The following is a 26,848-nucleotide window of genomic DNA, read 5'->3' on the forward strand; positions in this document are numbered from 1 at the left end:
AGCTATTTCCGTCTGGATGCAGGAGTGGGCCATTTCCGGTAGTGAGTGGAGGCGGCTTCAGAAGTGGAAGGAGGTGGGTATTGATAATCTTTAATGTGGTAGTCGTTATGACTTTACTGTTTCTGAATTAGTATAGTTATCGTTTTATTAAATTCAAAATAGTGGAGGGAGGGTTAGGTCTTTGCAAACTTGAATTTAGTATTCTTTTACAATGGGAGAGAAGAGAGATGTTAATTTGCCTAGCGGTGATTTGTTTTTGAACGATGAAAGGTTGTCATATCAACCCAGTTTATTTAATATATGTTAGGTTAATAGACCATCTTCTATGAAGTCACTGGGCAACCATTATCTGTTGAATATGTTCTCATTTGGTCCCCTTCGTTCCAGGTGAAATAGAAGCTAAGGCATATTCGACAGGGAGTTTATTTTTGTTACTAATTTGGGTTTATACCAAAGAATGTGCTCTTCCTTTTTTCATTATTGTGGGGAGAACTTAATACTTCGGTTTTTATTTTAATACTTTATTGTGTCTAAAGGTGGATAGAAGCACCAGGGAGTGGTGTCTCAGAAAGGCAGTATCCATATTAAGGACCTCCAGCACGCATTAAGAATTAAACGTTGCACTCTCATCCCTGGGGATTAATTTATTTTTTGATGATCGTTCAGTAAATCTAAACAAATGCTGCAGTACTTTTCAGAATGAAGTGATGTTTGGGAAAAATTGGTAGTTCGAGACTCATTTGTACTTATTAAAGGTATAGAGACTTTAGTTATGTCAATTTTGCCTTTTGGTATCAAATTCTTATTCAGGAGAGCTGAGATGTGTGTGGTAATCTTTTGCTCAGCTTATTAGTGAGCAATTGAATCGACTTTATTTCTTGCATCCTTCACATAAGATGAGTAAAAATCTTTGCATTACATCTCTAATTGTGCAATCATAGTAATTTATAATAAATAGAACAGTTTTATATAAGTTGCTCTGTATAACCCTAAAACCAGTGGGATGTTTGTTACAGTTTAGAGCAGTTATGTTAAGGATGTTTTTAAGGCGTCAAGAGCAACGTGCATACTTGCTTTATAGAGTGCAGTGGAGTAAACAAATATCTTTGAGAACCTTATTGTGAGGAGTAAAGTAAGTGTTGTATGTAACTGGCAGGGATCCTGGAAACCTGGATGATGCAAACTGAGGAAATAGTTTCTTCATGTTAGAAACAGATCTGCGTGAGGCTGAGATGATGCAGGTTTACGAAAAAAGGTGGAGATTGATAATGAACAAACAAATTTTGTTTACAAAGATTGGTGTATTAATCTGCAATAACTGAGATTAAATTGACTGGAAAGATTTGAATGCATGCCTATATTTGGCAATAATGGTGTACATTCTTGTGTTGAGTTGCTGGCAAAGTTGATCTGCAGTTAAGTACAGCTTTTGCTGCACTCTATAATTGAGGAATTTTTACAGGTGAAAGTTTCTTTTTGGGATATGACTATTTGAATATTGTCTCCTACAACTATCAAGTTGAGAAACTTAATGGTTAGTACTTCAACTTTCATCACTTAATGAGGAACTAGGGCAATGAGGAAACATCTTTTTGGTCTGGTTATGTTACCATTTATGGAGGTGTAATTTTTATTTTTAACTGTAAAATTAAGTTTTACATATAGATTACTGTGGTTAGTGAGATTTTTTTAAACCAATTTAATTAAGAAACTTAGAATGCATCTCTCAAGATTAGCAAGAAAAGATTTGGAGCCTTTCGTATCACAAGAAACTTGAATTTGAATCTGGAAAATCTTCGCCTAGCCCCACCTGCCTAACTCACAGCAGTGCTACCTGGTCTTAAAAAAACATCAGAGCAGACAGATCTCTGCTTCTCTTCTAAAAGATGGGACATCTAATTTTGCACCTGTACAGTTGGCTGATTGAGATTTGATATGAAATAAGATCAAAAGAAATGGGAGCAAGAGTAGGCCATCTGGCCCGTTGATCCTGCTCTGCCATTCAATAAGATTGTGGCCAATCTGGCCATGAACTCATTTCCAACTACCTGCCTTTTCCCCATAACCCTTAATACCATGACTATGCAAAAATCTAACCAACCTTGTGTTAGATATATTTACTGAGGTAGCCTCCACTGCTTCATTAGGCAGAGAATTCCACAGATTCAGTGCCCTCTGGGAAAAGCAGTTCCTCCTCACCTCCATCCTAAATCTACTCCTCTGAATCTTGAGGCTATGTTCCCAAGTTCTAGTCTCACCGATCAGTGGAAACAACTTTTTTGCCTCTGTCTTATCTATCCCTTTCATAATTGTATATGTTTCTATAAGATCTCCTCTCATTCTTCTGAACTCCAGCGAGTACAGTCCCAGGCGACTCAATCTCTCCTCATAGTCTTAACTCCCTCATCTCTGGAATCAACCTGGTGAACCTCATCTGCACTAGCTCCAAAGCCAGTGTATCCTTCCTCAAGTAAGGAGACCAGAACCACATGCAGTACTCGAGGTGCTGCCTCACCAGTACCCTGTACAGTTGCAGCATAACCTCCCTGCGCGTAAATTCAATCCCTCTAGCAATGAAGGCCAAGCACTCCCAACTTCCTCTGCATAGCAGCATGCTGCAATTTTTTACCATTTTAGTAATAATCTGCTCTTCCATTTTTCCTTCCAAAGTGGATGACCTCGCATTTACCAACATTGTACTCCATCTGCCAGACCCTTGCCCATTCACTTAGCCTATCTATAATCTCTCTGCAGACTCTCTGTATCTTCTGCACAACTTGCTTTTCCACTCAATTTAGCGTCATCAGCAAACTTAGATACACTACACTCAGTCCCCTCTTCACCATATACATTAATAATCTGGAACAATTGCAGGCCCAGCCCCGACTCCTGTGGCCCACCACTCACCACTGAATGCTAACCAGAGTAACACCCATGTATCCCAACTCTCTGCTTTCTATTAGTTAACTAATCCTCTATCCATGCTAATACATCACTCCCAACTCTATGCATCCTTATCTTATGTTTAAGTCTTTTATGTGGCACCTTATCGAGGGCTTTCTGGAAATCAAAGTAAATAACGTCCATCTGTTCCCTCTATCCACTGCACTTGTTATATCCTCAAAGAACTCCAGTAAGTTTGTCAAACAGGACCTGCCTTTGTTGAATCCATGGTGCATTTGCCTGATGGATCCATTTCTTTCCAGGTGCCTCGCTTTTTCTTCTTTACTGATAGCTTCAAGCATTTTTCTAACAATAGATGTTAAACTAACTGGCCTATAGTTACCTGCCTTTTGCCTACATCCTTTTTTGAACATTGGCTTGACATTTGCTGTCTTCTAATCTGCTGGGACCTGCCCAGAGTCCAGAGAATTTTGTTAAATTATCACCAAAGCCTCTCTATAACTTCTGCCATTTCTTTCAGTACCCTGGGATGCATTCAGTCAGAACCAGGGGACCTGTTTATCTCCAGGTCCACAAATTTGCTCAGTACTACCTTTTTAGTGATAGCTATTGTATTAAGGTCCTCACCTCCCATCACATTTACAACATCTCTTTGGCATGTTCGACGTGCCCTCCACCTTGAAGACTGACACAAAATAGTCATTCAAAGCTTCTGCCATTTTGTCATTACCCAATATCAATTCCTCCTTCTTGTCCTCCAAGGGGCCTTCTCTTTGCTCCCTCAGCCTCTGATCATTTGAAATTTGTCTACAGTATTTGGAACCTATGGTGATGTACCACAAAACCTTACTATCCTAGTGACCACCTTCATTAATGAATAAGCATTGAGTGTTTGCAATAGATGTTTCAATTGGCTTCATAGAACATGCAACAGTTCAGTTCTAGAAAAGGCCTTGGAAGATCTTTGTGCCAGACATGACGCCAATTTAAACATTTGTCTGCCTGTGTCCTCTAATTTCCTGCCTATTCACGTGTCTGTTTAAACATTGCTGTCATGTCTGCTTCCTCCGTTTTGCTGAGTATATTCCAAGCACCTACTATTCTTTGGCTTTAAATAAAAACAGCCAACATGAATTTCCTTGAAGCATCCCCCCTCAACATAAATCTATACCCTCTAGGGTTTACACTTCCACTCTGGGGGCAAAGACTATCCTGTCTGTCTTTCTCTCAAACCACCTCTCAGTCTCCAGCACTCCAGAGAAATCAATCCAAATTTATCCAACCTCTCCTTAATTGCTAATAAATGAAAATCCAAGCAATGTCCTGATGAACCTCATCTGCACCCTCTCCAAAGCTTTCGTGTCCTTCCTATAATGTTGCAACAAAAACTGCGCTCTTCTCCAAATGTGGTCAAGAACTTTTTTAAGCTGCAACAGGACTTCCTGTCTTTCATTTATCACACTCTGACCAGTAAGTGTTCGTTTCTAGGTGAGAACGATGAGTCACAATTATTTTCTGTGTATGCTTGTAGTTAGCTAGAAGACCACTGACTGGAATGGGATGTCTGACCACATGACTAGCAAATGAACAAGCATGGAGAAGGGAATTAAAATAGAAAGATAAAAGACAGTTGAACTAAGCTTGCTGCTTGGCTTTGAATTTCAAACATACTATGATCTTTTACAATGTAGTGGTTTCCATTTAATTGGAAAACATTGAGACCAGAGCCTTTTGGCCCAATTAAGCTGCAGCCCCAATTATCTGAAGTTTCCTGCAAAGAGCTAAAAATGTATTAAAAAGACATTAAGTAACAAATTATATGTATTTAAATAAAATACAGAACAAATTAAAACACAACCGAATACTACTACAGTACTAAAAAACTGTATTAGTTCCTAATTCTTGTCAAGGGAGGAATTTATCTATCTCGTTCTTTTGACTGTAAATGAACAAAACCTAGTGCAGCTTATGGACTACCTTCATACAATATGGTCGATGACTACATTCTTCAAATTCTTCGCGTTTCCTAACATTGAAGTAGTGAAATGATTTCATTTTCACTCAAGGCCATTTGTGGCATCTCCAAACCTGAATGCTTGAACCTGCAGTGTGGAAAAAACACTTCTGAATTGTCTTGCTGCTTAGTTATTGCCAATTATCAGTGACATAAAATTGCTGTTTTTTTAAAACATAAACATGCAACTGACACTTTTTAAAAAAGCAACTGTTCGCTTGAAGCACATTTAACAGCCATGCAAGTGCATGCAACTGACGCTAGTTAGAAATTGATCAGCGTTAGTCTCCTGCTCCAATTAAGTAGCATAGCGCCCCAAATAAATGAAAGGAATCCTAGCTATTTTCTCAGTTCATTTTTGTTCTTTGAGTTGACCCAAATAAGCGGCTGCCACGATTAACCAACAGCCCAATTAATCAGATTACACTGTGATAAAATATCTCTCAGTTGGACATTATTCTCATACTTAATCTTTTTAAAACTAATTGTTTTTTGTTTCCTTTCTTCTTTTAGAAAGACTATAGTCATGATGGGTTTGACAAAGCTGGTTTTGTACCTTACCATGTGCGGCATTTATGCTCTGAGTAAACCCACTGAGAAGAAGGATCGAACCTTCCATGAGAAGGAACTGAGTGACAAAGTACATGATGACACAGAGAACTTCGACTATGACCATGATGCTTTCCTTGGAGCTGAAGAGGCAAAGACATTTGACCAGCTCACTCCTGAGGAGAGCAAAGAGAGGCTTGGGTGGGTGTAAGAACCAGTCAAAAAATGCTCGGCTTTAATGGTTTATGTTAGAAATGGTGGAGCTGAATGTGTTTCTATGTTACTGATCAAAACTATTTTACATCATTTGAAAGGATACAAGATTTGAAACCCTAGATGCCGATACTGAATTAGTATCTGTGTAGCTCAATATTTGGGGATATAGGACGTGAGTTCCATTCTATAACCATCAGTTAATGCCATGTATTTCTCCCCCCTCCCACCCCTTATGGAAGTTGTATACCATAACATTAAGGTTTGGTAAATCATTAAATGATGCAATTAAGTGCTTAACCATTACCATTCCTGGCAAAATTGTTAACTCTGAGTTTTGAGAATTATACACCAGAGGGGCCTTCAAATTAGATGGTTACAAGTATTGCCTAAATGTTTATAATTATGAAGGAGGCATTGATCGTGTGAATACTCAGAGGCTATTTCCCAGGTATGAAATGGCTAGCATGAGAGGGCACAGTTTTAAGGTGCTTGGAAGAAGGTGCAGAGGAGATGTCAGGGGTAAGTTTTTTATGCAGAGAATGGTGAGTGCATGGAATGGGCTGCTGGTGACGGTGGTGGAGGCAGATATGATAGGGTCTTAAGAGACTCCTGAAAGGGTACTTGGAACTTAGAAAAATAGAGGGCAATGGGTAACCCCTGGTAATTTCTAAAGTACATGTTTGGCCTGTATTGTGCTGTAGGCTTTCTATGTTTCTATGAGGATACTGGTGGGAGTGATGGCAGAGCAGAGATGGCTCGCAGAGGAAGTAATTCTCAAAAGGCAACCATGGCTGACAAAGGAAGTTAAAGACTGCATAAAAGCCAAGGAAAGCGCATACAAGGTATCAAAAGTGAGTGGGAAGCTCTTAAAATCCAACAAAAGGCAACTAAAAAAGTTATAAGAAGGGGAATAAATGAAATATGAGGGCAGACTAGCCAATAATATAAAACAGGATATAAAGAGTAAAAGAGAGGTGAGAGTTGATATTGAACCATTGGAAAATGATGTTGGTGGGGTAGTAATGGAGGACAAAAAAATGGAAGATGAACTTAATGGGTGCTTTGCATCTATCTTCACTGTGGAAGACACTAGCAGTGTGCTGGAAGGCTGTGACTGTCAGGAAGTAGGAATTAGTACCATTGCTATTATAAAGGAAAAGGTGCTCTGCAGAGTTGGATAAGTCACCTGGACCATGTGGACTTCATCACAGAGTACTGAGTGAGGTTGCTGAATTGCAAATGTCGCTCCACTTTTTAAGAAGGGAGGAAGGCAAAAGAAAGGAAATTATAGGCCAGTTAGCCTAACCCCAGTGGTTGGGAAAGTGTTGTAATCTATTATTAAGGATGAAGTTTTGGGGTACTTGGGCACTATTAGTAAAGAAATAACTCAAAGCATGGTTTCTGTAAAGGGAAATCTTGCCTGACAAATCTGACTGAGTTCTTCGAGGAAGTAACAAGCAGGGTAGACAAAGGAGAGGCAGTGGATGTCATTTATTTGGATTTTCAGAAGGTGTTTGCTATGAGACTGCTTAACAAGATAAAATCCTATGGCATTACAGGAAAGATACTAGCATGGATAGTGGAATGACTAATAGGCAGGGGGCCTTTTCTGGTTGGCTGACAGTGACTAGTGGTGTTCCCCAGAGGCCGGTGTTGGACTGGTAATTTTCACATTGTTTGTCAATGATTTGGATAATGGCTTTGTGGCAAAGTTTGCGGATGATATGAAGATAGGGGAGGGGTAGGTAGTGCTGAGGAAGCAATGTGATTGCAGCAAGACGTAGACAAATTGGAAGAATGAGCAAAAAAAAGTGGTAGATGAAATAGACTGTTGGAAAATGTATGATGATGCATTTTGTTAAAAGGAACAATAGTGCAAACTATTATCGAAATGAGGAGAATGCTCAAACATCAGGCGCTCAGGAGTCCTTGTGCGCGACTCCTAGAAGGGTAATTTACAGGTTGAGCCTGTGGCAAATGCAATGTTAGCATTTTGAGGGGACTAGAATATGAAAGTAAGGAGATAATGCTAAGTCTTTATAAGACCGTAGTCAAGCTGCACTGAGAGTATTGTCAACAGTTTTGGACCTCCTATCTCAGAAAGGATGTGTTGTCATTGGAGAGTCCAGAGGAGGTTCACGAGGAATGATTCTGGGAACGAAGGGGTTAACATATGCAGAGCATTTGGCAGCTATGGGCCTGTACTCACCGGAATTTAAAAGAATGTGGGGGGTGGGGTGGATCTCATTGGAACCTACTGAATGTGGAAAGGACTAGATAGGGTGGATGTGGAGAGGATGTTTCCTATGATGGGGGTATCCAGAACTGGAGGGAACAGCCTCAAAATTGAGGGGCAATCTTTTAGAACAGAGGTCAGGAGGAATTTTTTTAGCCAGAGAGTAGTGAATCTGTGGAATGCTCTGCCACAGACTGTGGTGGAGGCCAAGTCTGTGGGTGTATTTAATGTGGAAGTTGATCATTTACTGATTGGTCAGGGCACCAAAGGATGTGGCGAGAAGGCAGATGTTTAGAGTTGAGTGGGATCCAGGATCAGCCATGATGGAATGGAGGAGCAGACTCGATGGGCCGAATAGCCTAATTCTGCTCCTATGTCTTATAGTCTTACGAAAATTGGGATGAATCCTAACTGTGGCACTGTCATTTTGATTACCAACTTTTTTTTCTCTCTAGGTAAGATGGCTGCAGCCTTTAATTTCAGGTGATTTTGATTGCTGATGCTACTGTTCTCTGAAGTGTTTGTCTCCTTAAGCCACATTCTCTGGCCCATTTAGCACTCCTGCCAGCACAGGCTTTCTTTTCCTGAGATATGTGATGCATTGGAAATTTGATCAAAGTACAAAATATGCTGAATTATGATGGAGATTTGACAGCTTTAATATGAAACCATTTACTATAATTCATAAAAAGAAAATTGGTAGAAGAAATTTTATAAACAATGCTGTGATCCCAGACTAAATGTGTTTATTTTTTGATCAAACGGCAGCTAGGTGGGTACTCAACACACAACCACTTTTTAATGATTAATCAACTGCAGGATGATGCTTTCTTTGTCATTTCTTCCCAATAGGAAGCTGTAGTTTGGAGGTTAAAGAGTTATGATGTCTTTACAAACTTCTGTAATTCTGTGGAATGACTTTGCTTAATGTGATGTATTGTCTTCAAGATTTAATTAATTTCTTTCCCTCTCGTCATTTTTTCTTCACTACTGTTCAAGGCCCAGAGTGTCCTTTCTTCAATTGCTTCCTCTATTTACTAAACGTGCTAATCCTGCTCTTTTGGTTAAAGGTATATTGCAGCATGGCTATGAAAACAATTTAAATATTCATTGTACAATATACAGAAAAGCTACTTGGATATTGGGGGTGAGCATACAAAATATTTTGCTGCATCTGAATTGAGTGTTTGTGACTGGGGGTGGAGTGGAATTTCTTCGCTGGTGAGTCTGGAAGCAAATCTAATCTGCATGTTAATTCAGTAGATAGCTTTCTAGTCTCCATGTTTGTTCGAAACCCTGGGACATCCTCTTTGTGTTTTTGTTAGCTAACATACTAACATAATGTCCATTTCTGACCTTCCTATCCTACCCTAACCCTAAGGCGTATTTTCCTTGTATTAACAAGGGCTTACTTTAGTTGGTGAAAAATCTGTTTATTTTGATGCAAATTAAAGCAGTTCCATCCCTCACATTTGATGATCAGATTTTTTTCAATAGAATGGTTAGATTTGAACTTTGGTTCTATGTATGAAGGAATAACAGTACATTAGGTAGCCCAGAGGTTCCCTTACTTCAATCAAATATAAATATTAGGAAGATTTAGTTGGTCTCTGGTTTGCACTCATTAATTAATGCCAAGTTGAGGAACTTGTATATCCAGATGATCTGTGTGTTGAGATTAGTTCCTATGCAGTTTATTTAGTGTAAAAGTACACTGGAAGCTGTTTTGAATAAGATTTGGATTGCACCTATTTTTGGCCCACCTTTCTTTTCCCACTGTGCTCAAGTTGTTAGACTTGTAATGAACGTCTGCTTCACAGGAATCCTTCGGATGCAGGATTAGGCCATTTTGGGACAGAAGGCGGTTGGTAGGGAGAGAGGATTGGTTTAGAAATCTAATGGTACTAACAACCTTTGCAATTGAAGTTATTGTTTTCCCTATGATACCAGTTGTTTCCTAAATGGCCACTTAATATGGAAAAAAAAACTAATTGCTTTCATCAAAGGCACTTTTATATTAGTTTTACACTAGTGCTCCGAAATGTAGGAGAACTGCTTTTGGTAGCACTCTAAGTATAAAACTGTTGGTCTACTAGATGCACAATACCACAATGTGGTCCTCAAATTCATGAATGGATTTTCTATTACTGTTTACCTGTTATTTGAGGTCTCTAAGAACAAGATAAAATGGAGAGAGGGGCATACAAATCTGATGCTTTTTTTCTGGCATTCCCTGTAAAAGTGCCTCTTGATCAGCTTCTCCAAGCTTCTATCCTAATTCTACCGGGTTTTCTGACTCTCCCAACAGAAAAATTGTAGATAAAATCGATGGCGACAAGGATGGGTTTGTTACAGAGGAGGAACTTAAGAAATGGATTAAACTTTCTCAAAAGCGTTGGATTTATGATGATGCCGAACGCCAGTTGAAGGGTCATGATCTAGACAACGATGGTCTCGTGAGCTGGGAAGAGTACAAAAATGCGACCTATGGGTCCCTGTTGGGTAGGTTAATTTTGAAAACCCTTCAAGGTCCAGAGTCTGACCCTGTCATCTACACATTTTTTGTCTCTCTATTTATAGAATGATAGTAGATAAAATAGATGAGGATAAGGACGGATTTGTCACGGAGGCAGAGCTGAAGGCCTGGATAAAGCGGGCTCAGAAGAGGTACATCTTCGAGAATGTTGGGCGCCAGTGGCCAGATTTCGACACTAACCAGGATGGGCTTGTTTCCTGGGAGGAGTACAGAAATGTAACATACGGCTACTACCTGGGTAAGGAGCAGCAGGCAGGACAATGAGCAGCATGCAAATAATTGCGGGAAGAGGATCGATGGCTTTAAAACGGATGGTGGAATTCTGGTGTTGACCTACCATACTGAACAAATGGTTCAGTAAGAATTCCTTTGCTCTTTGCATATTAGAGACTTCGGCTTCACTAATTCTGACAGAAGTGGGTAGTTTGGCAGTAAAAGTTAATATACATTAGAATTATAGTCACACTTGAACCTGTACTGCTCTTTAAATGTACAGCTTTATCCTTGGGTTTCTTTTATCTTTATTCCCTCCTCTACCTAAACCAAGTGGCTATTTTACTTGTATACAAGTTCTTCGATTTAGTTGGATGCTTGACTATGGGCATAGGAATAAGTAGGTTGTTGATCCTGTTCCACCATCCATTTAGATTATGGCTGATCCATACCTTGCTTCCATTCACTAACTATTGGAGCTTGTGCCGAGTATCCTCCTCAGATACGATGCTGCAGTGTTCATTATCTTTTGGAAGGATTGAGTTTCAGATTGCATTCATATTGGGAGTGAGGGAGAGACAGTTCATTCCTGACCTTTGTTAGGCTGACTAATGTTATTCTTCTCTAATGTCCAAATAAACAGATGAATTTTTGTAGATATTGGAGAACTGTATGTAAAACATGTATGTAGGAGATGGTGTGAAGGAACAATTACAGGGTAAGAAGCCATTCACCCTGTCAAGTCCATACTTTAAGTAATTGCCCTCTCCCCAAATTAGAAATTTCCCCCCTTTCAGCACTTCTGAATGCTGCTTTGAATCTGTCCTTGCAGCAACTTTAGTAGTGTGTTGGCGTATGGGGCACTCAACATAAAAGTGTAATAAAGTGTGTGGCAGATATTCATAGACTTTAGGGAGAATGGGTGGATACGTGACATGATATTTTAAAGCTGTGAAATGCAATGTTTTATATCTTGGTAGGAAGAGTGACAAGCAACTGTAAACTAGGAAACAATTCTAAAAGAGGTACTGAAGAATAATAACACCTTGAGGGTTTGTGTGCATCGTTTGTTGAAAGTGGCAGATAACCCACTCATATTGTCAGAGGTCAGAAGCTAGGGGACGTAGAATGATGTTAATTGGCAAAAGAATTAAGTGACAAGAGGAGAAACATTCTTATGCAGCAAATGGATTGGTTCCAGCTGCACTGCTAAGATTAGCTGCAAAGACAGATTCAAAAGCAGCATTCAGAAGTGCTGGATAAAAATCTAAATGGAGAGAATTTGGTTTCTTAAGATACAGGATCAAGAAGTAGGCCATGTTGCCCATTGAGTCTGCTGCACCATTTCATCACGGTTGATCCATTTCCCTCTCAGCCCCAATCTCTTCCCTTTTCCCTGTGTCCCTTCGTGCCTTGATTAGTCAAGAGTCTTATCAACTTTCATCTTAAATATATCCAACAACTTCGCCTCCACCGCTGCCTGTGGCATCAAATTCGACAGATTCACCATTCTCTGGCTAAAGAAATTCTCCGCATCTCCATTCTAAATGGACATCCCTCTCTTCTGAGGCTGTGTCCTTTAGTCCTTAGACTCCCCCACCAGGGGAGACATCCACTCCATCAAGGCTCCTCAACATTTGATAGGTTTCATTGAGATCCCCTCTCATTCTTCTGAACTCTAGTGAGTAGAGGCCCAGTACCATCATACACTTCTCATATGACAGGCCTTTCAATCCTGGAATCATTTTCAGTAGCCGCCTTTGAATCCTGTCCAATTTCAGCACATCCTTTCTAAGATGAGGGGCCCAAACCTACTCACAGTACTCCAAGTGAGACCTCAATGTTACATCCTTGGTGCAATCAATCATTGCCAATTTTTCAGGTTGGTTCCATGCAGCATTTTCACACATCTCTTTAGGTCACTGTACTACTCAGACATTCACCAGGTAAGTAGACGCATTTTAGAACATTATTTTGTTGTTGAAGAGTCCTTCCGAATGACCACCCTAATCGATTGGCCAGAAGCGGATTTCCAATACATTAAGCTAATTCTAACTTCCTGCAGTAATTACAAAATGATAAAGGAGAAGCTGGTGTCTCATGCTGTTAAGGCTGGATCAAGTTGAGGGAGTATTCATTTTGGTCAGTGCTTGATATTGATACTGTTTGGCTGTAATGGGACAAATTTTTCCCACCTCATTGTTTTGGATCCAATTACATGTATTTGGTTAATATTGTGCATATTATAATTGGATGTTATAAACCATTTGTCTTGTATCTTAGTTGCTTGAAACCCCTTGGTTGGGATGTTATGTTAAATGAATAATCATTTTTAGTACATCTGGTTTCAATTGGGGGGGGGGGCAGGAAAGGTAGGGAAATCTTTTGACAAGTGGAGAGTTCTGGCCCTGTGACTGACTCTGCATCAGTGTGCTTTGCTTTTGTAAAAATGTACCAGCTTATGGACATGTAGGGACGTGTAGATAGTAACACATGAAGCAAGTAAGGGCTTGTGAACATGCTGCTCTGAATTTGCTTATTTTTGGATGTGGAGTTTTTTTGAAGCACCTTTGAGTATGACGTCAATATGTAAGAGTGGTGAGTAGATGCTTCAAATGTTTATTCACATGTTTTTTTGCCAACTTGATATTCACTTGTCAGTGACTATCTCCTGAAAGTGATGTAGAGCCTCATGTTTGTGGAATTTGATGTGCTGTATTACTCAGCTACTGTGTTAAACAGTTCATCATACAGTAGATGTTGTGGTTGGCATCTAGCATAAAACAAAATGTGAGAATCAAGCACCTTTTGGAGCAGATGAAAAGGCATTTTTCTCTATACCTCTTGTAGGATTAGATCTCTGACAAACATTTCCCTTTACTCATCACTTATTGAAGATACTAAAAATATTTGAACACTTTAGTTTGCTAAACAAATTAAATTACTAACACTGCACTGAAGTAAAAATTTTATTCTGTACTATGTGTATTTATTGTAGGATTGTTAGCATATGCACTCAGAGATGATCTGGATGTTTATTGCACTGTTTTCCCATTTCCCTGATTGATAAGCAAAGCCAATTTTTAGTCTTGATTTAAAGAGAGCCAAGTTGATTCCAGCATCTTCCTGTAAGTAAAGTTTGAAGGTACATTTCACATAGGGAAAACTTCGAATGCATGAATCATAACAGGACACAAATAAGGGTGAAAATGCACTATATGGTCTCTTTTAAGGGTGATCTGGTGTTCTCTGTACAAGATAGCTGAGGAAATAACCTTATCTAATGATTACGTGGGACCAAAGGCAAAGAAGTAGTTTAAAAGTTGCTTTGACAGACAGTAGAGATTAAGAAACTTTATCTGGTATCTAACATTTGTTCTGAAATTTTGTTCACTTACCATAAGACCATTTGGCCTATCGAGACTGCTCTGCCATTTCTTCATGGCTGATCCATTTTTCCCCTCAGCCTCAAACTCCTGCCTTTCCCCCCGTAACCTTCATGCCCTAACCAATCAAGAATCTGTCAACTTCTGCCTTAAATATACCTAATGTGGACTTGGGCTCCACAGCTGCCAGTGGCAATGAATTTCACAGATTCACCACTCTCTGGCTAAAGCAATTTCTCCTCATCATCTTCATTCTAAAAGTTCACCCCTTTATACTGAGGCTGAGTCCTCTGGTCTTAAACTCTCCCACCATAGGAAACATTCTCTCCAGGTCCACTCTATCAAGGTCTTTCATCACTCAATAGGTTTCAATTAGGACACCCCTCATTTTTCTGAATTCCAGTGAATTAAGGCCCAAAGCCATATTGACAAGCCTTTCAATCCTGGAATCATTTCTGTGAACCACTTCTGAACCCTTCCATAAAATTATGAAAGAGATAAATAAGGTAGAGGCAGGAAAATTGTTTCCACTGGTAGATGAGACTAGAACTAGGAAACATAGCCTCAAGATTCGGAGGAGTAAATTTAGGACGGAGACAAGGAGGAACTGCTTTTCCCAAAGAGTGGTGAATTTGTGGAATTCTCTGTCTAATGTAGCATTGGAGGCTGCCTCAGTAAATAAATATTTAAGACAAGGTTGGATAGATTTTTGCATAGTAGGGGAACTAAGGGTTATGGGGAAAAAGGCAGGTCAGCGGAGATAAGTCCATGGTCAGAGCAGGCTGAACGGGCCAGGTGGCCTACTCCTGCTATTTATGTTCAGCACGTCCTTTTTAAGATAAGGGGCCAAAAACTATTCCCAGTACTCCAAATGAGGTCTCGCCACTGCTTTATAAAGCCTCAACATTACATCCTTGCCTTTATATTCTAGTCCTCTTGAAATGAATGCTAACATTGCATTTTCCATCCTCACCACAGACACAACCTGCAAATTAGCCTTCAAGGAATCCTGCACAAGTTACTCCCAATCCCTTTGTGCCTCAGTTTTTTGTATATTCTCTGCATTTAGAAAATAGTCAACTCTTTAATTTCTTTCACCAAAGTGCATGACCATACACTTCCTGACACTGTATTCCATCTGCTACTTTGCCCATTCTCCTAATCTGAGTCCTTCTGTAGCCCCTCTACTTCCTCAAAACTACCTGCCCCACCACCTATCTTCATATTATCTACAAACTTTGCAACAAAACTATCAAATCCATCATCCAAATCATTAACATGTAATGTAAAAAGAATCTGTTTCAACACAGACCCCTGTGGAACACCACTACTCAATGGCTGCCAATCAGAAAAGGCTCCCTTTATTCCCACTCTGTGCCTCCTGCCAATCAGCCACTGCTTTATCCATGCTAGAATCTTTCCTGTAATACCATGGGTTCATAGCTTGTTAAGCAGCCTCATGTGGCACCTTGTCAAAGGCTTTTTGAAAATCATAGTACACAACATCAACCAATTCTCCTTTGTCTGTCCTGGTTGTTATTTCTTCAAAGAATTCTAACAGATTTGTCAGGCAATATTTTCCCTGGGAAACCATGCTGACTGTGACCTTTTTTTATCATGTGCTTCCAAGTACCTCGAAACCACATCCTTAGCTATCAACTCCCAACGTCTTCTCAACCACTGAAGTTAGACTAACTGACCTATAATTTCCTTTCTTCTGCCTCTCTCCCTTCTTGAAGAGTGGAGTGACATTTGCAATTTTCCAATCTTCTGGAACCATTCCAGAATTTAGTAATTCTTTAAAGATTATTATTGATGCCTCCACAGTCTCTTCAGCCACCTCTTTCAGAACCCTGGTAGTACACCATCTGGTCCAGGTGACTTATCAACTATCAGACCTTTCAGTTTCCCAAAAATCTCCTCTCTAGTAATGGTAACTTCACACACTTCATGCCCCCAACACCTGGAACTTCCACCATACCGCTAGTGTCTTCCACAGTGAAGACCGATGCAAAATATTTATTCAGTTTGTTCACCATTTCCTTGACTCCCATTACTACCTCTAGCGTTGTTTTCCAGTGGTCCCATATCCACTCTCGCCTCTTTTACACTTTAAGCACTTGAAAAAATTTCTGGTATCCTCTTTAATATTATTGGCTAGCTACTTTCATATTCCACCTTTACATTAATAACCTTTTAGTTGCCTTCTGTTGGTATTTAAAAGCTTCCCAGTCCTCTAACTTCACAAAAAACTTTTGTTCTATTATATGCTCTCTTTTTGGCTTTTATGTTGGCTTTGACTTCTTGTTTGCCAAGGTTGTCATCTTTCCTTTAGAATATTTCTTTCTCTTTGAGATGTGTATATCCTGTGCCTTCCGAATTACTTCCAGAAATTCCAGCCATTGCTGCTCTGCTGTCATCCCTGTCAGTGTTCTTTTCCGATCAATTCTAGCCAACTCCTTTCTCGTGCTTCTGTAATTCCCTTCACTCCACTGTAACATTAGCTTCTCCTTCTCAAATTTCGGGGTGAATTTGATCATACTCTGATCACTTACCACTAAGGGTTCTTTTACCTTAATCTCTCTAATGAATTCTGGTTCATTGCACAACATCTGATCCAAGATTAGCTGATCCCCTAGTTGGTTCAACCATGAGCTGCTCTAAAAAGCCAATTCGTAGGTATTCTAGTCCCATTCTTGGAATCCAGCACCAACCTGATTTTCCTGTTCTGTTTGCATATTGAAATCTCCTGTGACTATTGTAACATTGTCCTTTTGGCAAGCATTTTCTAACTCCCATTGTAACTTGTAGACCGCATCCTTCCAACTGTTTGAGGATCTGTATATAACTCGCGTCATGGTCTTTATACTCCTGCAGTTCCTTAGCTCTATGCACAATGATTCAACACCTTCTGATCCTATATCACCGCTTTCTGATGATTTGATTTCTTTTTTTATTACTGACAGCAACAGTGCCCCTCTGCCTTCCTGTCCTTTTGATCCAATGTGTATCCTTGGACATTAGCTCCCAGCTATAGTCTTATTTCAGCCATGATTAAGTGATGCCTATAACATCATATTTGCCAATCTGTAACTGTGCTACAAGTTCATTGACCTTATTCCACATACTGCGCACAAATATAACGCCCTCAGTCCTATATTCGCCCTTTTCAATTTTGTCCTCCTTTTCCGTGGCAACTCATCCTGTTGACTGCAATTTTGCCCTTTCATCGGCCTCTCCTTGCGTGGAGTCTCACTACACATTTCCTCTGTTTGTGAACCAACTACTTGGTCTTCAGCACTCTCACTCCAATTCCTAACCACCCCTCCCCACCAATTAGTTTAAACCTACTCGAACAATTCTAGCCAACCTACCCACAAGGATATTGGACCCCCTTGGGTTCAGTTGTAACCTGTCCCTTTTGTACAGGTCATACCTTCCCCAGGAGAGATTCCAGTAATCCATAAATCTGAACTCCTATCTCCTGCACCAGTTCCTCAGCCACGCATTCACCTGCCAAATCATCCTATTCTTACCCTCACTGGCACATGCAGCAATCCAGACATTACTACTCTGGAGGTCCTGTTTCTCAGCTTTCTACCTAGCTCCCTAAAATCGCCCTTCAGGACCTCCTCACCTTGTCTACCCTATGTCAGTGGTGTCAATATGTACCAAGACCTCTGGCTGCTCACCCTTGCCCTTGAGAATGCCATGGACATGATCCAGGACATCCCTGATCCTGTCGCCATGAGGCAAAATACCATCTAGGTGTCTTTATCACGCCCACAGAACCTCGTCTCGGTTCCTCTGATTAATATCTCAACACTGCAGTTCTCACCTCCGCTCTTCTGAGCCACAGCAACCAGTCTCAGTGCCAGAGACCTCGTAACTGTGGCCCACCTCCCGTAGGTTGTCCCTCTCAATAGTATCTAAAGTTGTATACTTATTAGTAAGGGGAATGACCTCAGGTATATTTTGCACTGATTGTGCATTTCCCATCCTCTTGTGAAGGTCACCCAGTTACCTGTCTCCTATCTGATCAATGTCTTAGCTCATGTTTTTCACTTCCCTAATGTTGAACTATCTCTTTCCTTGGGCTTGATAACACTTCTTCCTTCCCTCTCTCTCTCTTTCACCACCCTGACACAACATACTTCTAAATTTTAAAAAATGGTTTGATTTCCACAGAAGATGGAGAGGCTGATGATGGTTACAACTACAAGCAAATGATGGCAAGAGATGAGCGTCGGTTTAAAAAGGCTGACCAGAATGGAGACTTGTTTGCCACAAAGGAGGAATTCACTGCTTTCCTACATCCAGAGGAATATGACCACATGAAGGACATTGTTGTGTTGGTTAGTACTACCTTGTCTTGACCTATTTTTCATTTCCCATTGTCCCCCCCACAATACCTTTGAACTTTGTAGTTTATGCCACTCTATCTTGATGCTTTGAGCTTTGCAGAAGCTAACTTCTTTACAGTAACACTTGACTATTTTTTTGCTTCATGAAATCATTTTGAAAACGTTAAATGGGAATTACTGATGTTTTAAAATCTGAGCTAGAAAAAACCACTGTGGCCTATTTTGTTGTTTCAAAATGAACCTTGCAGGCAATGAACTTTGCAGTGCCAAGCTGTATGGGTCCTAATGCCCTTTCCTTGGACAACATCCGTGGCATGGAGAGGGGAGACTTGCAGCATGGGCAACTGCTGGCCTTCCATACAACCTTGCCCAGGCCTGCGCCCTGGAAACCTTCCAAGGTGCAAATCCATGGCATCATGAGACTAACGGGTGCCTATATATTAAAAAAAAATTGGTATTTGGATTGGTTATATTAACCTGTTTCCTGAATGATCTTTAAAACTGTATTTGCTATTATCTTGTCCCCAAGCATCCTGTGGAATGCAGTCATCAACCTGCATTATTAAACCTTAGTGGGTTTTCTTCTAAAAGTTTCCCTCGTTTCAACACTTGTAGTAAGGACTTCTCTTGGATATTTTCCTTTATTATTCTATTATTTATTTTTCTGAAACTTCATTAGTTAGGGTGATGTAATGGATGTTTTTGTATATTACGGAAGGCCTGTATTACAGTCAACTTTTTTGATTGTATATTCACATTGACTCTGACTAGATTAAAACTCCTAATGGGAACAGATATCAAGTTATTTCCATCTCTTTTCAACTAGATTTACAAATAACCTTTATTCTGACAGGAAACCATGGAAGATATTGATAAAAATGGAGATGGCTTCATTGACTTGGAGGAATATATTGGTAAGTAGATCCCAATTATAGGAGGAATGATCCACTGCAGAAATAAAGTTAATGGTGAAGTTTGTCACCAATGTCACCTTGTATGGTGTTTGTTTTTTTTTGGGGGGGAAGCCTAGCTTCTCAACAACATAATGATCAAAAAGGCAAGTTGATGTAAATTGCAGAATTCCTCGTGTTGATGTAAATTGAGATATTTACCTGGAGCCGAAATCATGCTTGAGCAAAGGATTTTGACTTGTTAGGTCAGATGAAGTAACAATTATTGAAAGCTAAATTATGTAAGAATGTTAATGAAAATCATTTAGTTGTGGTGCTGATTGAATTTCCTCAGATGGCCAATCCATTCATTGTTGAAATAGGATGATGCAATAGTGCCAGAAGTACCATGGGGTTTGAATTAAACTTACATGAAGCTTTGCACAATTTGACACTAAGTATTCAACACTGAACACTGGATACTGATTGTGGATGATCAGCCATGATCACAGTGAATGGTGGTGCTGGTTTGAAGGGCTGAATGGCCTACTCCTGCACCTATTGTCTATGAACTCCATAGTAGAACTCTGGTAAGATAGCGGCAAGCTGGGATGCAGCACCTTGTATGGGGCCAACCACAGATGTTGTCTTTTTTATATCGTAAGACACTGCCGGACACTAAGAACTTCAAGTACTGTGGGTCTACCTCATCAGCAAATTGCTCATTGGTGGAGGAGCTGAACTTGGTGTGGACCATGTTGCTGCCTGCTACAAAGGGTCGTTGGAGTCTGTGCACAAAGGCATTGTGGGGTCCAACAGCGGTGATCGTCTTGGTTGGTTTTTCTTGCAATTGCAAGATCCTGTTGGGTATTGGTAATGTGGAATACTGCAAGTACAGTTCATTGGTTTATTGGTGGGACCATCAGCAGGGGATCTTTGTGGATTAGGCCTCATGCCATGGTGTTGCCTGTTGCAGCCACTTATTGGATGGTATTTATCTGCAGACTGCTGCAGGCTTGTTCTTGTCACCAACATCCATGGACTGGGGGACTTGGACTATTTTCTTTGTGTGACTGTTTACTGCCATTTTGTATGTGCTCTCTATGCCTTGTGATGTGTTTTGCACTTTGGTCTCAAGGAATGCTGTGTCATTTGGCGGTATTCGTGCATGGCTGAATGACAGTTAAACTTGAACTTGATATAAGGTATTTAAGGATAACCTTGAGTTTCCACTTGCCTGTCACCTTAATCCTCCTTTCCACACCCGTTCTGTTCTCTGATTTTTGTATTCCTCACCTTTGTTCTGTTTTAACCTTGCAGGCTTAGAAGCGTAATATTGAATTTAACAATTTTGGGTAAATAGTTTTTATTTTCCTCTCCACAAGTATGGCTATATCTTTCTATTTTGGTTTCTTGTCTTTAACTGCTGTAGTATTTGTTACCATGTCCGCTTTGGCCTTCCTGCATCTTATCATGGGCATTTGCTCTGTACTCTCCACTCCTCCCATTTTGCAATTTATAACACAATCTTTCTTGTTTCCCATTCAGATGAAGGGTCCTTGATGTGACCTCCTTTTTCTTTACCTTCTCCTCTCACCACTAATACCTCCTCGCGCAATAAGTTCTTTCAACATTTTCTGTTTTTTTTTGTCATGCATTTTTAGAGCCAGGGAAACATGTGGATTTTGAATAGATAAAACATTAGAAATAGATCCTTATGGCTTTTGTAAGTTTAACTGATAGGTGTGCATAGAACCAAAACACTTTTGCTAAGCACGAATGGACTTGCAAGTCAAAAAATGTTCATGATCTCTTTTGCTGATTTCAGGTGATATGTACACTGCAGACAGTGATGGCCATGAGCCTGACTGGGTGAAAACCGAACGCGAGCAGTTCACAGAGTTCAGAGACCGTAACAAAGATGGCAAAATGGACAAGGACGAAACCAAAGACTGGATCCTGCCAGCTGACTACGACCACGCTGAGGCTGAAGCTCGCCATCTTGTCTACGAATCTGATGAAAACAAGGTGAGCTGTGAATGCAGTCTGATAATTAACTTACTACTTTCATCACAGCTCTGAAGACTGCAGTTGTCAGGGGCCATGTACTTTCTACACCATTGAGAATAACCATTTGAGTCTCTCCTTAATATACCAATGGCTTTATATATGCAGGCTGCTCATACTGTCGTCTGAAAAATATCCTGTGGAGCTCCTTTTGTGGCTTAATTATTAAAAAAAAAAGTATCAGCGTTTAGATAAGATTATGGTGTATAATAAATTCTGACAAAATTGGATATTGAAAACAAGTAGTCTGACAGGTGAGCAAATGTGTGCCTTGTGGAGGTATTTTTAAGAAGTGTCTTGAGAAAAGCATTTTCAAAAATTAGCAAAGCTGGAAATTCTTAGTAAGTCACGCAGTATCTTTGAAAAGAAATAGTTGCTGTTTCAAATCAAGGACCTTTTCAGAACTGGTAAAGTTGAATGGTGTGTGTTTTTTTAAGTTGGAGTAGTTGGGAGGTGGAGAGCATGATTTTAGTTAGGGTAGAGTCCAAGATTGTCTAGCTAACGCTTGCATTTGGCAGCATCTAAGAAGTTTGTGAATTCTTGTTAACCATAACTCAACTGCCGGGAATAGTGTGATTTGAGGGGGAGGGGTGGATGAATAGGGCAGTAAATGAGGTCTGATGGCATGAACATCGATTTCTGGTAATTGCCCTCACCCCTTCACCATTTCCTTTCCCCTTCTCACCTTATCTCCTTACCTGTCCATCACCTCCCTCTGGTGCTTCCCCCCCCCTTCCCTTTCTTCCATGGTCTTTTATCCTGTTCTATCAGATTCCCGCTTCTCCAGTCAACTTCCCAGCTCTTTACTTCACCCCTCCCCACTCCCAGTTTCACCTTTCACCTACTACCTTGTACTACTTCCTCCCTTCCTCCAACCTTTTCTTGGGTCCTGATGATGTGTTTCAGCCCAAAACATCGACTGTTTACTCTTTTCCATAGATGCTGCTTGGCCTGCTGAGTTCCGCCAGCATTTTGTGTGTGTTGTAAAGAAAAAGAATGCAAGAAATGAGATGGCCAATACAACGGTGTTGGAAATCTGAAATCAATTAGATAGTTGGTAAAACTTGGTAGATAAGGCAGCATTTGTGGATCAAAAGCAGCTGAGGTGAATGAGGTGCTGTTCCTTGAACTTAGGTTTTGATGGTAGCAGGCCAAGATTGAGAACTGAAGTGATGCACATTGGAAGCTTGGCCATCCTTGTGGACAGAATAGACATTTTTTTCAAAACGGTTTCCCCATCTGGGTTTGCTTTCTCTAATATTACTCCATTCCTACCATATTCCTCTCACCATCCAAAGACTAGCACTTGTACTTTTTCCAATATTGCATTGTATTTGGTTCATTCAGTGGGGAGGTCTCACTATTGAGGAAGCCAAATGTAATCCGAGTAGACTTTTTGAAATCTGCACAAAAATAACCAATCTTCTACTTGGCAGTCTTTCCTGTTGGTGTCAAAATAGGTCAATTCTATTGCAAAGTCATCTACCAGTAACAGTAATTCAGTTTTTCTCTTTCCACAGATTCTGTCTGATCTGTTGGCTATTGCCAACATTTTTTTTTATTTCAGATTTCTTGAAACTACTATGATGTGCATCTGGCTGTTCTGGAAATGTAGGGAGAAAAAAAGTAGGCTTTGCCATCCACCTCTGTTTGCATTCATCCAGATAGATTGGATGTGATTAACAAGCAATGACCACCTTTTGTTCAAGTGTTCAGGACCAACAGAGGTTAATTCAAAAATAGTGAAGTCACAAAACTTGAGTGATAGGTTGCAATCTTCCTCAATGGAAAAAGGTCATGGAATAAAATGTATAAAATAGACAGTTTCAGTTGAAAAAAATAGATTTGCAGGGATAGAAGACTTGGACATAATGGATGGGCTTCTATTAGGGACGGGATTGTAGGTTTACTGACATTGTGCTATTGAGTTACTTGGTTTCCTTGTACCATTTCTTCCATCGCCCCCACCCCAAAATCTTCTGCAGGATGGAAAACTCACAAAAGAAGAAATAGTGAAAAAATACGATCTATTTGTGGGAAGCCAGGCTACAGACTTCGGGGAGGCCTTAGTAAGGCACGACGAGTTCTAAGTACACAGATAACCACTTCAGAGAGAACAAGAATCCATTCCATAAAGGATAATTTATTTTTTACAATGTGCAGTTTTCACTCATTACATTCTCTAGCTGCCATAGAGTTTGACTTGGAAGCAGAGAAAGTTGGCGGGAAGGGAGGGGTGGGAAGAAAGAACGGTTAGGGATGGGGAGGAAGGGAGGTGGTTCCAATGAAACAGCCATCCTAAACCTAGAGGTTAACATGTAATTAGATGTTTACTTGATATGTGTCTGAAAAAAGAAACTTTGTATGATGTACTTTCCCCTCATTTGATCAAATATTGTAGAACTTCTAAAGCAAAATTCGTGTAACTTCCAGGAAACCCACCTGGCTTTGCAGTCAAAAACAATGAAGTGTGTTTTCAGATTGTTTTTTTTTCTTGCCTGAAGAGAGTACCATTGCCATTTTGTTGTTGCTTAAGGCAATATTGCTGGAATGCACACAATGGAGAACAAAATGCATACTCTGTAAGCTACCTTTGTTGCCTTTCAGAGTGGGTTCTTGTAATACGTACTGCTAAAATATTGCATTATGTGAAATGAATGGGAAGAAGACCAGCTGATTCACTAAATGTGCTGATTGAATGAGGGAAGGGGAGAAGTACTTTGGCAAAGTTTTCTCCAGGACCTCCAGATATGGTGAGTCCTAAAATCTCTAGGACCGGCTGTTTTCAATGATGTGACATCTTATCCCTCAAAGTAGATATAAATCTATATAGTACTGATCACACAATAGCAATCACTTTATTTATCCTTGAGCTTTTCAGTGGCCCTGTGTGGTCAATGTAGTTTAAAAGTACAAGTCTAGAATTAAAAGTTTTATCTCTAAGGATGGGTGCCCTGTTCTGCTGATCACAAGCTTTGAAGGCATATCGCTCAATTTAAATTTGTTCAAACAGGTAATGTGCAACTGCATTATTCCTTATTTACTGCCAAAATGTATAAATAATATACTTCAATAAGATCCTTGCAGTCATTCACTAAGTAAATTCAGTTTTATATTTGTACATACAATGAAGTGTATGTAGTTGTTTCTATAGGTATTATTACATTGTGTGTATAAATGGACTGTACATCTTGTTAGGTCCACTTGAATCAAAAACAGATTTCTAGGATTAGCATCACTATCTGCTTTGGTGGAACAATCAATTTTTGATCATCTTCATGGAACTGGAAAACAAAAGACAACTAACTAGATAGTTATTTTTTCAGTGACAGTATGATATGTATTCTTTGCATTTGACTATTCTGATGTGCAGTAATATGGGCTTCATTGCCATGAATAGTTTGGATGTGAAGAATCATTATAATAAATTTCACAAGTGAAGTGGGAAGGAAATGTGATGACCTCAGTGTTGAATAGTGTGTTTTTATTTTGTGATGAACGAAGTCTAATTTGCACCAGTCATGCAGTGTAAGTACAATGTTATTCTCGGATGCAGTAGTGTTATTACAGTTAAAAATGCAAAATGTAGCCTGACTCTCACTCTGTTATCCAAGCAAGCTCAATATCCATGATTATGATTTTTCTCTCCTTGTCCCTAAGCCACCAGCGATACTCCAACCAGTATTTGAAAGAAGCTTTAACATCTTTATCAATATTCTTCCTGCCTAAACATTAACAACTTTCTCATTGAATTGTAAGCTTACATTTCTGTATTTAATTTTGCTTGATTCCTTGCACTTTGCTTTAAAAGCCTGTGCAGGTTACATTTAATAGAAGTATTTCTTCATTTAGTATTTAAGGCTTGGCCTTTCTTCCATGTTCTGCTCAATTCTTGAATCAGAATAATGATGGCATCTTAGTAAAGCAAGATGATATCACCATATGGGTCATTATTTATCTCAATTGAGTCGCGTGGGTTGCGAAATTGTAGAAGAGTCTTACAAAAATTTACAGTTGGGCAGCATTTTGCCGTACCCTCTATTTCGGCTTCCTTTTGATTGCTATCCCTCAAATAACACATCCAGTTCAAAACAGTGAAAATGGGATAATGGTCTTTGCAGAGTGTTTGATGTTTTTGCAGATGTTGGAAATCCGAGCAACACACACAAAATGCTGGAGGAACTCAGCAGGTCAGACAGCATCTATGGAAAAGAGTGAACAGTCAACGTTTCAGGCTGAAACCCTTTAGCAAGACTGGAGTAAAAAGCTGAGGAGTAGATTTAAATCCTCAGCCTTTTTTCTCCAGTCCTGCCAAAGGGTTTCATCCTGAAACGTTGACAGTGTACTCTTTTCCATAGATGTTGCCTGGCCTGCTGAGTTCCTCCAGCATTTTGTGTGTGTGTTGATTGGATTCTTCAAAAATAGTTTCGAGAGGGTTGCAGGCAGATGATGTGAATGTTTGGAATTGTGGTTACCGATGCTGCCCAGTTGGCCTGAGACTGAAGGTTTTTACTAACTCCTTTTGCCCTATTGCCCTTCCTCCCCAGGATCCTGATTCCAGTCACTTAGCTAGCCTTGTTGGAAGTGAATTTGGTTATTTATAATATTTCCATTTAAATATTAAGTTTAAATTTAGATTTGTGCTTGTTAGCAAAGTTGAAAGAACAGATTATTGCCTCATTATTAATTGGACTTTGGGTTCATTACCAACACTTGGTTTTAGAAACACAGAAATATAGAAAACCTACAGCACAATACAGGGCCTTCGGCCCACAAAGTTGTGCCAAACATGTCCCTATCTTAGAAATTACTGGGGTTACCCATAGCCCTCTATTTTTCTAAGCTCCATGTACCTATCCAGACGTCTCTTAAGACTTGTAGAGGAAATGCTGCTTAATCTAATCAGTGTTGTCAGTCCTTCCCAATGTGACCATTCCTTGCTTAACACTGCCAGAAATTTTAAGCTAATGCTGTATTGAATTGTCCAATGTGTTTGAATTTTATTCTTTTTAGGGATTGTGGGGAATTTCTTTATTTCTAAATTAACGATTGAACTGACGGGCTTGGTAAGGCATTAAGATGACGGTTAAGAATTGGGTACATTCCATTAACCTTGTCACAACCCAAAGCAGATATCCTCACGAGTGACAAAAGTGAATCACATTCTGGGAACATGAGTTGTGCATACATTGAAAAGGCCAGCTGTTTGCAACTGCAGTGTAAAGCACTTGGATGAAACCATTTCAGTTTGTGGTAGGTTTGTTAATACTGGCTTTATCTTTAAGCAGGATGCGTACATTTATAAAGAAAATTTTGTGCAAAATTTAGACAAACCAAGTTTTCTGTTTTCTAGTATTAGAGTTCACTTATTCAGTGTTTCAGTAGATATAAGATGTACTAACAATGTGTGATTGGTGCTGACATTTTTGTGAAAATGTAATAAGTCATATGTCAAAATGAGCTGGGAATTCTT

The 26,848-nt window shown here is 39.8% G+C and overlaps 1 protein-coding gene across 2 annotated transcripts; it reads left to right on the top strand.

Annotated features, from left to right (window-relative positions):
• LOC140186936 (calumenin-like) lies at nt 1-25,576 on the top strand. 2 transcript variants are annotated; one of them, XM_072241739.1, is made up of 7 exons: nt 1-73; nt 5,432-5,668; nt 10,228-10,421; nt 18,243-18,409; nt 19,272-19,332; nt 21,137-21,336; nt 23,361-25,576. In XM_072241739.1, exons 2-7 carry the CDS (start codon nt 5,445-5,447, stop codon nt 23,463-23,465), a joined length of 951 nt encoding a protein of 316 aa, XP_072097840.1. In that variant the 5' UTR covers nt 1-73; nt 5,432-5,444; the 3' UTR covers nt 23,466-25,576. The 2 variants fall into 2 exon arrangements, with proteins under 2 accessions (XP_072097840.1, XP_072097839.1); XM_072241738.1 differs by lacking the exon at nt 10,228-10,421 and adding an exon at nt 10,500-10,693.
• The last annotated feature ends 1,272 nt before the right edge of the window (nt 25,577-26,848 follow it).

This window comes from Mobula birostris, chromosome 23 (genome assembly GCF_030028105.1).
Source record: "Mobula birostris isolate sMobBir1 chromosome 23, sMobBir1.hap1, whole genome shotgun sequence".
Classification (NCBI taxonomy): Eukaryota; Metazoa; Chordata; class Chondrichthyes; order Myliobatiformes; family Myliobatidae; genus Mobula; species Mobula birostris.